This window comes from Rattus norvegicus, chromosome 11 (assembly GCF_021556685.1).
Source record: "Rattus norvegicus strain SHRSP/BbbUtx chromosome 11, alternate assembly SHRSP_T2T, whole genome shotgun sequence".
Taxonomy (NCBI): Eukaryota; Metazoa; Chordata; class Mammalia; order Rodentia; family Muridae; genus Rattus; species Rattus norvegicus.
Genome location: NC_141544.1, coordinates 81648224 through 81668365, shown reverse-complemented (window position 1 = coordinate 81668365; position 20142 = coordinate 81648224). Strand labels below are relative to the sequence as shown.

The 20142-nt window shown below is 39.3% G+C and overlaps 1 protein-coding gene across 4 annotated transcripts in view; it reads left to right on the top strand.

The window, feature by feature from the left end:
- Fyttd1 (forty-two-three domain containing 1) overlaps positions 1-15426 on the top strand; it is a 29503-nt gene extending 14077 nt beyond the window's left edge. For 2 of the 4 annotated variants that reach the window (NM_001399283.1, XM_087576619.1), the window contains 7 exon segments: positions 1088-1236; positions 5204-5316; positions 7935-8031; positions 8398-8459; positions 9733-9807; positions 11419-11545; positions 12677-15426. In NM_001399283.1, the coding sequence (NP_001386212.1) occupies positions 1088-1236; positions 5204-5316; positions 7935-8031; positions 8398-8459; positions 9733-9807; positions 11419-11545; positions 12677-12775 (722 nt within the window). In that variant the 3' untranslated portion in view covers positions 12776-15426. 4 annotated transcript variants of the gene reach the window in all.
- The last annotated feature ends 4716 nt before the right edge of the window (positions 15427-20142 follow it).

The window sequence follows — 20142 nt, the reverse complement described above, 5'->3', positions numbered from 1 at the left end:
CTACCATAGAGAAACCCTGTGTCAAAAGGCAAAAAGGTAACTGAGATGATTACTAAGTCGGTTAGGTTGAGTGTAGCATATTTAAAAGTAATATAATAAAAAAGATATGAAACATGGAATAATATTCATTGTATAATATTAATGTAGCCTATAAAATAATAGTACACAAGTATAAATTTAGCCGATGTAAAAGGTTGATTCAGCTCACTTTTTCTGTACTTAACTAGTACGGAATGCTTACTTACCATGTGATAATACTTAAATATAATATTTATAACTTAAAGCTAAAATTAAATAGTTAAAACTAAATTTTGGTTTTTGGAATATCTACATTACACTTCTTTTAGGCTTTTAAAATTGATTTTGTTCTTTGATATATATAATGGGCATTGTTTTTAAAAATTAGAAAAAGTATTTAAATTGGAGAGCCATGTGACAGAAAAGCAAACTCAAGATGCTTGTATTCCACCGAGTTTAAAATAAGTTCGAGTGACGATTCCAGCAAAGCAGTTGGAATAAAGCAGGGCTGAAAGAAAGAAGCCATGTTGTGACTTGTCAGTGAGTGGACGATGAAGGAGAGCCTGCAGTGCGGATCCACACTGACAGAGAAGTGTTACGTGCTCGAGGGGTCACCCTAGCCAAGCATGTGCACTGTGTCACCACTTGAGCCTGAAGTACCCAGTCGTTAGCTCAGCTCAGACTGGTCATACTCAGAATTCACCAGCCACATAGACTTACTGGCCACTGTGAGCAGAGTGGAACATACCTATAATCACAGCGTTTGGAGGGAAGCAGGAAGGTTTCTGGGAGGTCAAGGCTACCCCATCTTCATAGTATTCTCAAGACCGTCGAGGACTATGTAGTGAGACCCTGTTTCAAAAACAAAATAGTGCTTCTGTATCACAGCAGTGTAGTTTGGATGTCCTACTGAGAAGCTACGTTAGGGGTTGAGATCCCCTCCAGAGGTAGAGTGTTTACATAGCACACAGAAGGCCCTGAGTTAATCATTGTCACTGTGTCCACCACCTTACTTCAGAAGTGAAGTATCTTGGCCTTTCTAAGCTTTTAATATCCTTTCCTTCTGTAGGTTTTGGTAAAACTAGCGTGAGCCGTAGAGGAAGAGTATTGCCGGGAAAGAGACGTCCTTATGGAGTCATCACTGGCCTTGCAGCCAGGAAAGCAACTGGTATTCGAAAAGGAATAAGCCCTATGAATCGTCCACCTCTAAGTGACAAGGTAGGATGTAACATGATGGCTTAGTCCTGACCCAGATTCCGTTTTCCATTTATACCTGTGTCTGTCTGTCACATGCTTATTAGTGAAGTTTAAGATAGGCAGTCCTTTTTGGCCTGCAGAGCTTGCTGTATAGACCAGGCTGGCCTTGAGTTCACAGAGGTCTGTGCCTTTTAAGTGCTGTACCACCACACCTGGCTATCCTAATGTTTTCACGAATAAGTTTTAGAGCCTTTTGACTATTTCAAACAAAAATAAGTATTTTATTTGTAAATGTAAGTGCACACTTGCATGAGTGCAGGTGCCGTTGGCGGTCAGAGGCGTCAGATCCCCTGGATCTGGAGATACGGCCAGTTGTAAGCCTCCTGTCATGGGTGCTGGGAACTGAATTCGTGTCCTGTGTAAGAACAGCTAGTCCTGTTATTTGCTGAGTTGTCTTCTCTAACCTCCTACCCCCTTTAATATTTAAGAAATATTTGTGTGCAGGCACATGCACCTGGGTGTCTGTGAAGGTCAGAGGTCAGCTCTGGGAGGCTGTTCTCTCCTCCTTCCTTTACGTGGGTCTAGGGGATAAACATGGTTGTCAGTTTATCTGCCCACCAGATTCTTTTTCTTTTTTTTTTTTTCCTTTTTTCCAGAGCTGGGGACCTAACCCATCCCACCAGATTCTTTTATGCACAGGGCCATCTTACCAGTTTCAGAGAATTTTGATTGTTAGGTATTTATTCTTTTGAATGACACAGATTAAAGTTAGAACTAGACAGCCATTGTACTATTGAAGTATATCCCCAGCCTTGGTTTTTTAATTTATCTTTTTGAATCAGGACCTCAGGTAGCCAAAGCTAGCCTTAGACTCCTGCCTTTACCTCCCAAATGCTGTAATTACAGGCATGTCCTTCATGCTTATGCTCTCCTTATTTGTATATTTAAAATTATTTGTTGGTTTGTTTGTTTGTTTAAGACAGCCCTCTGTTTTGTAGCCCTGCCTGTACTGGAACTCAAACTCACAAAATTGACCTGCCTCTTCCTCCCAAGGGTTGGGATTAACGGTGTATGATACCATGCCCAAATTGATTTTTATTTTTAGATAAAGTACCTTGGGACTTACATAAACATTTTAATAGCTAAATGATATCTTTGCCATACATAAATATACCTCATTCTCAAATACAGTTGTTCTTCCATATCTGTGGGAATTGGTTCCAGACACTTCTCTAATACTAAGGTCTTTCATATGTGACTCAACGTCTTTTAGGTAGTATTTGCATATAAAATGTGCCCATTCTCCTATGTACTTTAAGACATCCTATTTACCTGTAATTCCTATTACAGTATAAATACTGTATAAGTAATTGTTTTACTGTATTTAAGAAACAATGACAAAAATCTATAAACATAGTTTGTCCTGTCTCTGAGAGGGGGATTGTTCAGCTTACTGTATCGCCAAAGATAACTTGAACTCCTGAGCCCTCCTGCCTTTATTTATTTACCAAGGAGGCTTGAATTATAGGACTTCACCACCATACTTGGCATAAATAAATCTAAAAATTAATTTATAGCAAATAACACTATAGCATGGAAGGTACTTTACAGGAGAAATTATATTTCATAGAGGAACACTTGACACTTATCTGTAAAATAACCGTTGGCGTACTCACTTGGGAAGCTTGGGATAGGAGCTGCAGAGATTGCTTCTGGGCTGAGAACACACTGCTCTTGCAGGGGGCCCGGGGTCAGCTCCCAGCACCGACATCAGATTTAGGATCACCTGGAACTTCAGCTCCAGAGGCTCTGGCAGCCTCTTGTGTTGTCTGGAAGCACATGTATGCATATGCACATACTTCATACCCAAACACAGTATTCATAAATAAGTAAAACGCTTGCATTGGGATCGCAGTCTGACTTTGTGGGGCTTTTTTTTTTTGATAATCGTTTTCCTTTCTATATCTCCTTCATTTGTAAATAACCTCTAACAATCAGTGGGGCAGTGCTAGGGAGGTGGTTCAGGATGGCATTTGCTGTGCAAGCATGTGCACTTTGCAGTCCACATAAAGCAGCGTAATCTGGGGGCTGGGGATTTAGCTCAGTGGTAGAGCGCTTACCTAGGAAGCACAAGGCCCTGGGTTCGGTCCCCAGCTCCGGGGAAAAAAAGAACAAAAAAAAAAAAAAGGCAGCGTAATCTGTGAAGTGGAGAAATGGAGACAGGTTGATCCCTGGGCCTTGCTGACCACCCAGTCAATTTGTCTGGAATCAGGGTGTTTTATATTCAGTGAGATTCTTGCTCAAATAAACAAATAAATAAAGCCAAGAGCTGTTGAAGAAGATACCTGACATTGGCCTCTGTCCTCCACGCACGCACACGCACACACACACTCACGTGTATAGAAATATATGTCCATCCACACATGTGTGTGCCACACACATAAGTAAATGAATAAAGATCTGTTTAAAACAAAAATGGAGCCAACTGTGGATCCCCTCATAATCCTAGCACTTAAAGACTATGGAATTGGAAGATTGTAAGTGTGAGACTGTGAGGCTAGCTGGGGCTACACAGTATAATCCTGTCCCAAGAAAACAAATACAGGGGCTGGAGAGATGGCTCAGTGGTTAAGAGCACTGACTACTGCTCTTCCAGAGGTCCTGAGTTCAATCCCCAGCAACCACACAGTAACTCACAACCATCTGTAAAGATGGGTACCTCTTGCCCTCTTCCGGTGTGTCTAAAGACAGCGACAGTGTACCCACATACATGAAATAAATAAATCTTAAAAAAAAAAATACATAGGCTAGGTGTTGTGGTACACGCCTTTAAACTTGGCACTCAGGAGGCAGAAGCAGAGTTCTCCGTGAGTTACCTAGTGGGTACCAGGCTAGCAAGGGAAATGCAGAGGGACCCTGGCAGGAAGAAGAGGGGAAGGGGAGGAAAAACAACAAATCCAAGTTAAATATGCAAGGAAATATTTAAGTACTGTTTTTAAAATCATTGTCATGTTTATTAAGGACTTCTCATGACTAAAGCAATAGGAAAATACAGATAATGTATACAGTTAACGAGTTTGGAGACATCTTTGTAGAAAATGTGGAAACTTGAATTAGGGTTTTAGGATGGATATAGTTTATATATTTGAAGGAAAGAAAAGACATATCACATGTTTGATTTTATTAAATCCCACCCCGTTAATTATAGTTTAATATCTTTTATTAAAACCTCTTTTTATGTACTTGTTTTGGAAATTGGCCTTTATCTTCTTACATAATGTGTTAGTCGACTTCTTATTGTTGTCCTAAAGCACTTGAAGTAAGTAAGGAGCAGGGCTTGGTTTTGCCTTCTTTTAGGGTTGTACTGCTGAGTGGTGGAGCAGCAGGGCACATAGCTCTGGGCTCTGGTGAAATAGGTCAATAGGTCATGGCAGGAGACTAATGGAGCAAAATGCTCACCTCATAGCCAGAAACCGGGGAGTGTGTGTGTGGGGGGTGTTTGTCACAATTCCCTTCAAGGCATTACTCCTCCCCAGTCACCCAAGACTCTTCAGTGCCTCTGATTGTTTTCTTGAGTGAGGGGTAACATTTCTTCCATCACCAGTTCACCTTCCCATACCATTTTATCTGTATTTTACATGTAATATGATTGTCATCTTTTCAGTCATTTATGAAAGTTTCAAGTAATTTTAATTTCTCCATCTTCCTTACTGTATTGAAGCAGTTTTAGGGCTCTGCCATTGAGCATTAAGAAATGTTAGGCATGTTGGCACATGTCTTATCCCCAACACTCCTAAGACAGAAGCAGGTGGATCTCTGTGAGTTCAAGGCCAGCCTGGTCTACGTAATGAGTTCCAGGGTAGCCAGGGCTACACAGTGAGACTCTATCTCAAAAAAAACAAAAAATAACAACCAAATAAGTCTTTATTGTAGTAAGGCATTTGACAAATGGCAGTTTGATTAACACAGTTGTCTTCCCTCTTAAAAGAATATAGAACGGTATTTTCCAGCATTAAAAAGGAAGACAAGCCTTCTGAGACAAAATGAAGTGCAAAGGAAACCCGTTGCCGTTCTCAAGAGACCGAATCAGTTAAACAGAAAGTAAGTACTCAGGCAGAAGGGGGGGTGCTATGTAAACTATCTGTGTCTGTCACTTGTCTTGTTGCTGGGCCAGAGTATCTGACAAAAGCAACTGAAGGGAGGACCCTTATAGAAGGGGTCTTTCTCCCTTTGGTGGATAGATTTCCAACTTCATTTTAATCTAATCTAAAGAATTCTTCCCAGACATGTCCACAGATTTCTTTCCATAATGATTATAAATCCTACCAATTTGCCATTGGAGATTAACCATCACAGTGTACAAAATACTTTCCTTGAGAGATGTTCAGAAGAATGGATTTACAGTGTTTCTTAAAGTTACCTGGTCATTTCAATATAGCCTCTTCCTTGCTGGAGGTGTGACCCAGTGCACTTAGCTAGCATGTGGCCCAGGGTTTTATCCTTAACACTGGGAAATAAAGAAGAAATAGATACTTGGAATATGTACCCAAAAGCTAACATAGGAAGCAGTAACTTTCTTACTTTTCAGACACAGTAATATTAAGGAATTTCATTAATATAACCTTTTTTTAAAAGTATCACTTTTAAGTGTGTGTGTGTGTGTGAGTGTGTGTGTGAGTGAGTGTGTGTGTGTGTGTGTGAGAGTGTGTGTGTGAGTGTGTGTGTGTGTGTGTGTGTGTGTGAGTGTGTGTGTGTGTGTGTGTACCATGATGCATATGTGGAGGTCAGATGACAGCTTGAGATAACTAGTTCTTTTTTCTACCCTGTGGTTGCAGGGATTTAGCCTGGGTCATCTGACTTGGGGCCAAGTGGACTTCACTGCTTCTTTTCCTTCTTTAACATATAAAATAAAATTGTAAAGTATCATTGTGGTGAAAATCCTAGCACTTGTGTCAGAGTTATTGAACCAGTTCTGAAAGCTGAATTGATTTTTTTTTTTTTTAAGCCTTGACTCTTACTAAACTATGGGGCATAATCTAGGTTATTCTGGGGGACAGGAAAGCTACAGAGCTATGTAGATATTTCTGGGTTTGGTTTGGCCCCCCACCCCATAGTCTGGTGTAGCTCGGTAACTCTGTAGGCCAAACTGTGCTCAAATGTGTAGGGATTCTTCTGCCTCCTCTGCCATTCAGGGCTAGGACTCAGGCAGGCGCCTCCCCTAGGGAACATGGATGTTTCCTAAAGTGAAATTGCTTTTAGACTAAATTTAAGAGCATACCTCTAAAATTTATGAATTATTAGGATATTCTTCCTGATAATCTGTGAAGTTACATTATCATCATCATCATCATCATCATCATCATCATCATTTGAATTTCAAGTGCTATTATTTATCTCTTACAGAAAATGACCTGATAAATACAACTTGGATTGAGGTCTTTTCATTACCATATAGACATGTAGCAATCAAATTGCAGTTCTACCTAATTATTTTGGAAATCATTTGGTGGTATCTTTTGGGAAAAGGGTTCTTTGCAAATTAGAATGTTATTGTTACATGAGATTCCTGTATTAATTGTGTTAGAAATTTGCATTTGAACCTCTGAAAGTTAGAAATGAGATTTAGGTAGAATTTTAAGTATTTCCGTTATGTAATGGTAATTATAATTTATAATATATGTGCGCTGTTCCATGTATGAAAGAATTAAAAAGTAGAGTGTAACTTGAGCTATTAATTATTGTGTGCATACATGCCCCAGAGTATGTGTAGAGGTCAGAAGACAAATCTGAGAGGTTGGGTTTTTCCTTTCACCTTTATGTGTGTTAGGCATGGAAATCATGTTCTCAGTGAGGCGTGGCAAATGCATTCTCCTGCGGAGGCATTTTGCTGGGTCAGAGAACGTACTAATCTACACTTATATACATATGTACCTCTGGGTTTTATGTGTTTATGTTTGGCAGGTTTTTCTACTTGCCATACTTGTGATTGCCCAAGGCCTCACATGCACTCAGCAAGTGCTCTACCATTTAATTATGTCCCTTACTGTGTATTTATGAAGGGAGACAAAAAAGAAGGCAAGAGCAGTAGAGGTCGTTTTTCCAACCCCTTTTTTAAAAAGATTTATTTTTGTTTGCTGTGTATGAATGTTTTGCCTTCATGTATGTCTGTGCATCACATGTGTGCAGTGCCTAGAAGTCAGGAAAGATTGCCAGGTCTCCCTGGAGTTAGATTGTTGTGGGCCACTATGTGGGTGCTGGGAATCAAACCCAGGTCCCCTGGAAAGAACAGCTAGTGCTCTTAGCTTCTGAGCCCTCTATCCAGCCACAGCTCTTTATTTATGGTTTTCAGTTTGGCTCTGAATGCATCTAGGTACAATTTTCTTTGAACTAATCTACTAAATTATAATTTTAAAAACAAATACAGGAAATAAGAGAACTAAAATATAATTTTGTAAATGTCTTCATAGGATGTAAAATATTAGAGAGTAGAACATTTGGGAATTACACTAGTTCAAAACCAAGTTGTTATATGGTATACTACAGAGGGAATTTTGTAAATATAATTTAATAGTTTTGTATAAATAAGAAAGCAAATTAGAGTCTATATTGCATGCTTATCACATTTTAAGCTTATGGATTTAACTGTTTTTGCTTATTTTTCCTCAACATATTTAAAAGCAAAGTGGCTGAGATCACTAATACATGTTTTTTTGTTGCAGAAATAACATTCCAGCTAATTTTACCAGGAGTGGAAATAAATTAAGTCATCAGAAAGACACTCGTCAGGCAACTTTTCTTTTCAGAAGAGGCCTGAAGGTATTAGAAAGCCCTGCTTGTGCTGTTTCTACTCATAGGGGTCCTTTAGGAATTAGAGGCTTGGCCTGTTAATGTGAAAAATAAGACACTAGATTAATTCTTTCTGTTAATACATGCATTTTTCTATTTCTTGTCTGTTCTTGCTGATATAATAATTTACCTTGGTTCTTTACTAATAAACTTGTGTCTGAACCTTTTCTAATCCGGTGAACCCCAACAGAGGTGTTGCCAGCATATCACAGGCTTCCTGAGTTTATGCTCATGTTGACCCCGGGTTGTGTTTTCACATGGTGGCCGATTGGACTTAAATACTCTGTTTTCTATGAGATCTGCCGGGGGGTTTTGCTGTCTTTATTTTCCTTTTAGGTTCAGACCCAGTTGAACACAGAACAGCTGATAGATGATGTGGTAGCAAAGAGAACACGTCAGTAAGTTTCAATTTGTTTTTTTAAGATGTTTCTGAATTTACAAGACACTAGCTACTCGAATTGTCAGCTGTCCCAGTGTGCAAGAAATAAAATCCAAAATGAAATTTTTCCTACAGTGGGTAAATGGAGCCTTGGCCCTCAGGTGCTAGATAACCACTGAGCCACATCTGTAGTTCCCAAGTGAACCAGGCTTCAGATGTTAGTTTAATATCTACTGAGTCACTGAACTTAATAATCAGTCTGTTTGCTTCTTCAACAAACATAATAGTGATATACACACACATACATACACTGTTTATGCTGGGGGAAGTTCTCATATGCCTCAGATCAACATGCATCTGAGGTTAGACTTGAACTCCTTATTTTCTTGCCTCCACCTCCCAAGTGCTGGGATTACATGGTGTGCCAGCATGCCTGGCATTATTTATTTGTTTTGGGCTTTGAGAGTAAAAAATAAAGCAAAAAGACAGTTAATTTGGGAAATTATAATGAAAGTGCTGGATTTTGGCTAACATAAATAAATGTAAAGGTAGAGTTGACAGTAATGGTGGCATTCACCTGTGATTTCAGTGTTTAGACAGCTGACAGAGAGAGACAAGCCCTAGACTACACAGTGAAACCAGTGATGAAGAGGAGGAGTGGGAAATCTAAAGTGTCGGAAAGTAGAAAGGATTATAGATTACATTTACTACTAAATGTTATCAGAACAGACAGAATCCAGACACCATTAGAAGGACTGTAGTTAATTTACAATGAAAGGGAAATAATAATACAACCGTGGAAATTAAAGTTAGAGGTGGGGAATGGGCAGGAAAGCTGAATGCCTGGTATCATCTTAGGAAGAACTTTCTGTGTGAACATCCTGTGCAGTAAACAAAAGTAACCGACTGTCACTGAAAGTAGGGAAAGTCAGGAAAGCTACCTCTAGATGAGAATGGAGACTGCCTGCTGTCTGGTTTCATTAGATTCTCCTCTATACTTCGTTGTTTTTTTTTTTTTAATGTCTTTATGGTCATTGCTTTGATAAACACAAATCCATGTTTTCAGTCTTATACCTGGATGTTGGGATCCAGCATCTTTGTGTGTGTTTTAAACTAAAAAACTGAATGGCTGCTTTGAGATGTATAGTTCAGGGCTGAGATGTTACCTTGGTGGTAGACTACTTGGTTGGTGAACTGAGACAGATGGATGGGCAGAGAGACAGAACAGTATCTTCCAGTGGGATATACTGAAAGATTTATAAGCTTTTAAGAAAAAAAAATTTCAAACCTAGATGGCGAACTTCCACCACAAATGGAGGAATTTTGACTGTATCCATTGACAATCCTGGAGCTGTACAGTGTCCGGTGTAAGTTTTTTTCTTCCTTTTTTTTTTCTTTCTTGAAAAATTGTAAACTCTTGATATATGATAGGGAAGTGAGAAGCATTGGACTTGTGCTCAGAGTATACCGTTTAAGTCGGGATAAAACGAGATGCAACGATAAAGGATTGCAACATTAGCCAGTACTTGGGGAGGTTAAGGCAGGAGGATTGCCATGAATTCTAAGACCAGCTTTAGATATATACTGAGTTCAAAGTTAGCTCAAGTATAGACTAAGGCCATGTCTCAAACAAAAGTGGAAATCATATACGGTCAAGTGATTCCTGGCTCTACATCCCCCCAAAACACCCACTCATATGTACGTATCTGTACATATAATACAGATATTACCAATTTTGTGTCAGACAATACTTCTAAGTATCCCAGACCAGCCTTGAACTTTTGAACTTCTTGTCTCAAGCTCCTGAGTGCTGAGGAAACAGATACATGCCACCATCTCTGCTTACTATGTATTTTTGCTTTCAAAAATTCTGTTCATGGAGTTGGGGAGATGACTTAGAGGTAAACTGTTTGCTACAAGCACGTTGAACTGAGTTTGGATCCCCAGGGCTCACATATAAAACCAGGTGCGGCAGCATGACCCTGCAATCCCAGCGTGGGGGTGGAGGGGGGAACAGAGACAGGCTAGACAGATGGGTCCTGGAGCTCACTGGCAAGCCAGTCTAGCCAGATATTGAGCATCAGGCTTGGTGAGAGATTCCATCAAACATACAGAAATATGGTGGAGAGGGATAGAGAAACACCTGACAATTAGCCTGTGGCTGCCACTGTACACAGACGACACAGAATTCCAAGTCTGTAGAGCAAACGTGTCCCTTTAAGTGTGTGTGCTGTAGTAAGTGAGGTGACGCCTGTGCTTGCCACTCCTGCCCTCCTCCCTCTGGGCAGTTTGAATGTCATTACTTTGAGATCATTTGGACCTACTTTGTCTTAAAAGGTTTTATAGTGTATTTTATCAATGTGAGCTTAATGGAGTTAACTATTTCACTATATGTATTGTACCAAAAATACAGATTAAAGATCATGACTTAGAAATCACCAGTTATTTGACTTGTTAAGAATGTTTTACAGGGGGGTTGGAGATTTAGCTCAGTGGTAGAGCGCTTGCCTAGCAAGCAGAAGGCCCTGGGTTCGGTCCCCAGCTCCGGGGGGAAAAAAAAGAATGTTTTACAGGCAGGGCAGGAGAGATGACCTAACTATTCCTGTGTAGGATCTTAGGTCAATTCCCAGCACCCATAAAGCAGATCACAGTCATCTGTAACTTGAATCCCAAGGGCTCCAACACTCTATCCTCAGCTTCATGGTCTCTTCATACAGATGGTGCACACATATACATGGAGGCAAGCACTCCTACACATGAAATGGAAAAAAACTTTTAAAAAGGTGTAGTTATACTTGAAAAGGAATTCTATGGCAGTCAGACATTTTGGTAGTTAAGAGTAGTCTACCAGGAGCTGGCACTGTTATTTTTATTTTTTGAGAGAACATTGTAATAGCCTTAATTCATTTGAATGTGTGTGAGGAAAATTTGAGTACTTTATCTTGTAAGCTAATTTAAACTGCTATTTTCTTTACTAGAACTCAGAAACCACGATTAACTCGTACTGCTGTGCCCTCATTCTTAACAAAAAGAGAACAGTCTGATGTTAAGAAAATTCCTAAAGGAGTCCCTCTACAGTTTGACATAAATAGTGTGGGAAAACAGGTAAATAAAAATGTATCCCTCGGGGTTGGGGATTTAGCTCAGTGGTAGAGCGCTTGCCTAGGAAGCGCAAGGCCCTGGGTTCAGTCCCCAGCTCCGAGAAAAAAAAAAAAATGTATCCCTCCTAGGTTTCTTTGGGTAGATCACTGACAGCCTTCTGTTAACCAGAAACATTGTATGCACATTAAACAGGGTGGCCTAGCCCTTCCCCACTCCCTAGGCACTCTGATAGATTGCCTATTTGACATTTTATTTAAATCAGATCTTATTCTATTTACCATGATTTATTTAAAGTTTCATCCATATTAGCATTTTCTTTGTATTGTTTGGATGGTATTCATTACATGTATTTGTCACATTACGAATACTTTAGGTGGAAGTTTTTGTGTTCTTTGGCTGTTAGCATGTGTTCTTTGAGGGGAGGAGGTAAATGCCAATGGACATATTTGATAGATTTTGTTAGACCAGATTTTGGTAGATCGTATGCTAACTTTAACCTTTTTAAAAACTACCAAGCTATTTTCCAAAGATGACTTTATTCTTTTATATTCTTACAGCATTTATGAGGTTTCTAAACTTCTCCACATTTTGTTCTATTTGTTATTATCCGTCACTTTATCTGTATAGTGACAGATAAGTGTAAAGTGACATTTCAGTATGATTTTGACAGTTCGTGTATTGTATTCTCTGAGCTTATTAAATTTACTTAACCTCATAGATTTCCCCGCCTTTGCTTCCTGTAATCAAATGTGTGTGCCAGCACCAGTTGAAGTAACACTTTTTGCCAAACCTTTCACTAGAATTTATAACAGTGTTTTCAGAGAGCTTCAAATTAATTTAGATCGAGGTATTTTGGATATATTTTATATAGGCAGTAATAGTAATATGTATATAATTGTATAACACTGTATAGATACTTAACGATTGGAAGATAAGGATTCTTGGACTGCCTACTTTTGAGTTCTAAAGCTACTGATAGGCAACTCAATGATGTATAGCTTAGTTTTGTTACAGTCAATTGAAATTATATACACAATTGAAGATGTAAATTACTACTAATTACTAGTAATTTTAAGATCATATATAAAGGACTTTTTTTTTCAGTTAAGTTAATGTTTTTCTGTTTTTTTATAGACAGGGATGACGTTGAATGAACGATTTGGAATACTGAAAGAGCAAAGAGCCGCCCTCCCCTTCAGCAAAGGAGGAAGCCGCTTCGTGACTGTAGGATAGGTCCAAGGAACTTTTAAGTTTGACTGTTTGAAAAGTTGATTTGCTTGAAGAGTTCATCGGAGAAGTTCAAGAAACTTTACTTCAGAATATTCACAAGCCTAAATAACTTTATTTTTGAAGGTTTTTTTTGTTGTTGTTTTTTTTAATGTATAAATAATGCCCTGAAAGAATAGCAGGGAATATACCTATCTGTTCTTAAAGATGTCATGGTTGGCCCAAACAAAGCAGCTCTCTGTTGCCTTCTTTGGTTCCTCATAAAGCAGAAGGAAGACAGAGAGATAGAAATTGATTATTTTTATGAGCGTATTTAGGATCTCATCACTTGTATCCAGTTTTTGGGCTTTGCCATGGTAAATCTGAAGCTGGAGGACTAAGAGTAACCTCCGTGTTGTTGCTTACCCACTCGTGTGCTGGTGTGGCAAGCACAGCTGCCTTTCTATCATTACTGGTGTTTTTTAAACTGTAGGAGAATTTCGGTTTTGACGTTCGAGGCTTATGGAAATATTTGGAACTTGGTTCATTTTTCAGTTATTGTTAGATTAAATTCCCTGAGTTCTAAGCACTTACTACTAAACTTTTAATAAAAAATGTGGCTCTCAGGATTAGTCTCAAACCAAAATGTGTCAGGACCGTAAATGCTTGTTTACAAAGTTATCTGGTAGGTCCTTGGAGGAGATACCTAATACAAACCCTGGTAGTTTGTGTTTAGTGTAAATGGAGACAACATGAAAGGCATCAGCACACTGAAGGATTGGAAACGGGAAAAATAAAAACCCGAGTCATAGTTAGACTATCTGGATTTACTTCTGTCTTGAATCTAGTGTTCATAGATTCTTCTGTAAATGATGCTTACAATTTGTAAAACGAGTTGAATCCTTGGGTATTTTGACAGTACACTTACTAGATAAAAAGTCCTATGTTTCATATTCAAAAGCTTTTTTAAAGCTTCTAGACTTGATAAGTTCAATAATTTATAACTCCCCAAACAAAAATCTACTTGTATATGTCACAAAGAAAAAAAAAGCAAAATTATAATGAAGTTACACTTTACTGTACACATTCACTCTGTTCCTTCTATCACTCAGAGTTCAGGCATTATAGGGAGAAAGGGTTTTCCTTACTGTGTGAGGTCTGCTGTGCCAACATAGTGCTAAGAGTACTTACGTAGTCATAGGTCATGAATTACAGTAAAATGCCAAAATGCAGTGACAAATTCCAGCTACAGATGATCAAGTGTAGCCATTTTGAAGTCTGACCTTTAGTTTTGCTATGATTTCGAGTTTGAGTGGGTGTTTAAGTCTCTGCTGTTGATTTCTCCTGTAAAGACAGAGCACTATACTTCCTGCCCGCCTTCATTGTGTCCTAGACTTCATTGTCTTTGATGTTCTTCCTGGCTTGTGCTAGTCGTGGGAAAGTCAGCAACAATGTCATGCTTATACCAAAGATCTAAATCTTTCCTCAGCCCAGCATCTGTGATCTGCTGTACTTGTACTTGAGAGGGGGAAGGGGTTTGGAGGCTAATCACAGAATTTGAAAGTAAACTCCAGTTTCTCCTTAGCTGTAATGCTTTTCATGGAGGTCAAGGACTCATTATAAAACATTTTTGCCAATATGAATATTTATATTTGGTTCAGAAACAAAACATTTTAGAGTGGTTTGCTGGTAGCTTATTTTAAAGCAAAGGAAAAACATCTGAGCATGAACACTATCTTTGGAACAGTTTTAAAAATATGATAGAAAAGTCTTTGTTTCTTGTTGTTTTAAATATTATTATACAGAGGTATTAGTAATTCCATTTTTGGAAAATCTTAAAAATCGCCCAAATGTTGACATTAAGTACATTGAACAACAGTGTCTTTGGTATAGAAAATGTTTGCTCTTCATGCATCTGTAATTTAACTTTTGTTCAAATTTTGCCTTTGATACAACTAAGTTAAAACTCTTTTGAGTGCTGACATGTTGTATATAAACAAAACACTATGCTTTGTTGGAGGGAAATTTCCTTTCTCGGAATGTGACTGTAGTAATCCTTGTTTGGTTCTTGGAGCCTTTTATTTTATTTTTTTTTTTATTTAAACAGGGTGCAACTTAAGATTTCCTTTGCATCAAGGTGTATGCAGAACATTGATGCAGTGCATCACAGTGACGTTTGTATTTAACGAGGAGGCGCTTTACACTGTACTTTTTGGTGTTTTTTGGAAAAGTTACATTAGATTTGTTCTGAAGCTGTTCATTTTTAACAAATAAAATGTAACGGGTTTGACATGAGTTATTCTGAGCTATAAAGATAGAGTTGTGGTTTTTTAGATGGTTCTGTGTTACAGAGCATCTTGTGGTTTTATTTATGCTTTCTGGGATTTGAAGTCACTGATCAGCTAAATCTCCACTCTTGGTATTCCTCTAACTTTTGACCATTTCATACATAGGTGACATGAGGTTCCAACACGAGGTCACGGAGGAAAACTAAGGATAGTTACATTGTTATAATACAGAGCAGGAAGTGGATGAGCCCCTTCAGATGACCTGTGTTAGCCCCTCTTCTTACATCCCAGTACAGTGACCCCAACATTTCCTAAAACGTACATATAGCTGTCATGTTTTGAGCCTCATGTCTTATAATTCTCAGTGAACAATAAACGACTTCACACATAGACAGTAGTTTTGTGGTATTTAATGTGTCAGATATCTAAGAATTAGTAATAGCCCTGTGTCGGCATTTGTGATGTGCTCAGTAAATAGACTCTTCCAATGATAATTCCTTATGTACTTTGATACTGAAGCTACTGAAACTCATTAATTAGGAAAGGCCAATGTTTCCCCTGTACACCAGGAAGATGATTGCTAATCCCAGACCCCATCTCAAAAAATCTAACACAGAGGAAACAGGCTGGTGTTAGAATATGTCATGTATTTTTAAACATACACAAACTTTTCACTATATTAATTATAATCAAATTCTAACATTTGTTTAAGAAACATGGGTGTGGTTGTCAACTTTTTAGTTTGGTAGAGGTGCACATTAACTGTTGCTGCCTGTAATGTAATTCATACAATATATGCAAGGCATATATTGAGACATGAAGAGATTAAAACATCACTTGTCATACAAAGAGTTCCATATATTCCAAATGCAGGCTATACTAAAGCAAAAATACTCATTTCTGATCAGTAGACCTTTTACATTCATTTGGAATTAATTATCTTGCCGCTTTGTCTATATAATTTAAGCTTCCCAGCAAAGATGGTGGTTCTCTTTGGAGCTGGGGGCAGCGTTGGTGGTGGTGTCACAATCAGCCTTTCTCCCCTGCCTGCCTCTATTTTCGTCTCTCCCTCCATTTTCCCTTCCTCTCCAGATGTGCTCCAGCTTTCAGATGACTGCGTTTCTAGGAGTGTGCCACAATAGCTAGTTTTGTCACTTCAGAGATTGGCTTATATATTTGTGTGTGTACCTGCATGTTTGTGTATTCACCGCATGTGCTGGGCCCATGAAGGGCAGGTGAGGGTGTTGTTCCCCTGGAACTGGAGTTAGAGGTGCCATGAGCAGCTTGATGTAGGTGGTGGCGATGGAACCTGTTTCCCCTTGAGGAGCAGTGCGCACTCTTAACCCTCTCCCCAGCCCCTCTGGCACATTTCAGACTGGATACTTCGGTAAACCCCAAGCATTTATGAAAAAAAAATTGGATACAGTAGACCACTAAGAGATGTAAGGATTTGCTTGGAAATTATAGACTTCTAAATATACCCAGATGGTATATTGGTATATACTAATAAAATATGATATATGTATATGTGTGTGTACATATATATATATATCATACTAAAGGTGAATAGGGAGCTATTTACCTAGTGTGTATGGCTATTACTGTCTAATAACTCAGTGAGCAAAGGTGCTTACCACCAACTCTAATGACCAAATTGATCCCCAGACCTATGTGATGGGAGCAAAGAACAAACTCCAGAGAGCACACTATCTTTTGACTTCCACATGTGTTCACATGAGCGTGCACACACACGCACACATGCACACGCATGCACACACACACATACACTCATGAGCCCATCCCCCCCCCCCCTTTTCATTTCCTCTAATAAGTAGAAACTCATGTTAAGCTTTGTTGTATAAAGTTTTTAAAATCAGTTGGACCCTATTAAAGGAATAAGAAAGGCAGGTATGGTGGCACACACCTTGTAATCCTAGTACTTGGGAGGCTGGCAATAAGTTTGCTGTGGGTTCTAGTCTGCATAGTGAGTTCCAGGCCAGGCAGGACCAAACCTTGTCTCAGCACAACCAAAACTAAAATGACCAAACATTTGTTGAATATTCAAGTAAGTTTCATAGATTTAAAAAGGATGTGATATACCAAGTTTTTAATCTTAGAGAAGTAGAGTCTTAAGGAGTTCCCACAATGAATTCTTCAGTGGCTCTATTGAAAGCTATTGAAGTTGAAGTGAAACTTGTTTCTGGTACTGAATGAGTTAAGTTTTAGCCTATAAAATAAACAGGAAGAAGGGGAGTCTGTCAGTGCCTGGGACTGAATAGCCCCTGCTGCCCTCTTGTTCAGCTTTCCCTTATAGCAGAACAGTGGTTGAATAAGGTGGTTGATTTCTGTATCCCCTTTGCTCACAACCTGTTAGTACTCTTCAGTTCTTCACTATGTGAACTCTCCACAAAGACTCCACTTCTGAGAACTTGTAACATGGTACCTACTTCATGAAGATGGAGTTGCTGGATTTGATAGTGCGTGCCTGTGATCTTAGCACTCAGGAAGCAGAGGCAGGAAAGTTCAAATGTGGAAGCCAGCGTGGGATGCACAGATACTGTCTCAGAAGATTTAAAAAAAAAGAAGAGATCGAGGGGATAGGATGAGAATTCTACACATTTTGCATTTACATCATAGTTGAAAACTGAACCCAAGTCTTTACACATCTCAAGAATTTCCCCTCGACCTCTCATTTTATGACAGGTTCTTAAGAACTTTTTAGACCTGTGTATGTGTTGCCTGTGTTTATAGGTTTTGTACCATGTGTGCCCGGTGCTTGCCAGGGTCACAATAGGGCATCACATGCTCTAGAGCTAGAGAGGTGAGCCACCATGTGGGTGCTAGAACTGAACCCAGATTCTCGGCAAGAGCAACAAGTTCTAGCCAGTGAGCCAACTGCAGCTCAGATTTAATTTTACTGCTACTTCATTTATGTATTTTACTGTGGTTGAGTGCTCTGACAGGGTATACGTCTGTATGACAAAGGAGGGCACCAGATCTCATTACAGATGCTTGTGAGCCACCTTGTGGTTGCTGGAAATTGAACTCAGGACCTCTGGAAGGGGAGCCAATGCTCTTAATGGTTGAACCACCTACCTAGCCCTGAGATTTAATTTTACATATTGTGTGTATATGTGCATATTTTTCATATGTGCACAGACATAAACATATATGAATATATATGGATAACAGCTAACTGTTGTCTGATACAGGATTCAAATTCCTCTGCTCAAGTAATCCCTTGCCTTTAGTAGCTGGGAATACAGGCATATACCCACTTTCATTCATTCATTCATTCATTCATTCATTCATTCATTCATTCATTAGTTGCTTAATTAAGACAGGATCTCACTACCACTCAAAGACTGACTTGAGAGCCCCGTTCTGGCTCCAGCTTTCTTCATACTTCCCATTTTTTTTTTTTTTTTTTGGTTCTTTTTTTCGGAGCTGGGGACCGAACCCAGGGCCTTGCGCTTCCTAGGCAAGCGCTCTACCACTGAGCTAAATCCCCAGCCCCCACACTTCCCATTTTTAAAATAACCTTTTCATACATGTGTGGTGTATGCCTATGTGTGCTCAGAGACCTGATGAAGATAACAAGGGTCCTGCTTCATTGTTCTCTTAAGATACAGTCTCTCTCCAAACCTGGAGCCAGGCTGACACGTAGCAGCCCTCAGTAATCTCCTGTGTCCCCTGTGCTGGGTAGAGTTACAGCACAGATGTGGCCACACCTGGCTTTCTTACCTGAGTGCTGGAGATTTGAAAGCAGGTCCTCATGCAGGTCATGCAAGGAACTCTACCCACTGAGCCATCTTCCCAGTCAGTTCTCACCCCACCCCCTATTTTTTAAAGAAGTTTTCTCACATAATAGTGTGTGTAGCATCTTCGTTTCTCCCCCATCCACAGACCTCTTTATTTTGGCCTTCAGATATCTACAGACTTTCAAACTGTGTTCTGAAAAACTCCAATTTCCCCCTTAATTTTCTCTCTGTTGTTAATATATAACCTATCTACTTAGCCATGCTTCCTTTTCACTCCTATGGTCAGCCTTCTCCTATCTCCCTGGGATATGGGAGGTGTGTATAGCATTGTGGTTAATTCACTAATGGCTTCGAATCAAGTCAAACAGAGTAGTTTGAATTTACACATGGAGCCAGTTCAGGATTCAGATTATCATGCTGAGATTGCAGTGTATGCCAATAGGAAAAAGAGGCCATATTGCTAAGAACTTGTCAGAATTCATGCAAATATAAAGTAGTAAGAGGACCATAGTGCATTTGGAGGGGTACATCTGGCAATTCTGCAGGATTATATGCTGTGTGTTTGTATATGATGGAGTGGGCACAGGTTAAAGGTCAGTTCTCCACATTTACCACAGGCTCTATGGATTAAACTTCAGTTGTTGAGTTTGTGTGGCAAGCTTTTTTCCTCCATGAACCATCTTGCCAGCCAAACTTAGGTTTTTTTTTTTCTAGATAGGTATCCCTTTGTATCTAGGCTGGCCTGGATCCTCTCGAGTGCTAGGATTGCAATGTGTGCCTGGCTAGCTCAGTATCTTTCAAAGAATTATCAATTTTCAGATCAGAAAATATACATATATTAGATCAACATTACCTGACAAAAACTACCCATTACTTACGGTGAAGCGGCCCATGAATAGACACTAATAATTTATTGTGGAACTTGTTGCAAAAGAAACTAGAATGTCACATAGTGAGAGCCAGACATGGTATCAGCTATTGTATGCTAGCTTTGTATTTCCAGGGGTTGGAAGGCCAAGGCCAGTCTGGGCTACAAAAGGGCTGACAGAGCAGGTCTCCGAGCAACTGTTACTAACCAAATTCATTACTGAAACATTTTTACAATTTCTTGAACTTGGAAGCTCAGGAAAATGTTGGTTGGGGCTTCCCTGGAGTTGGCCCTTGAATGATATTTGTGTCTTTTTTTTTTTTCTTTTTTTCTTTATTTCCGGAGCTGGGGATCTAACCCAGGGCCTTGTGCTTGCTAGGCAAGCGCTCTACCACTGAGCTAAATCCCCAATCCCTCATTTGTGTCTTAATGCTCTCACATGCATCAAAAATCATACTTGGATATGGGTATACTCAT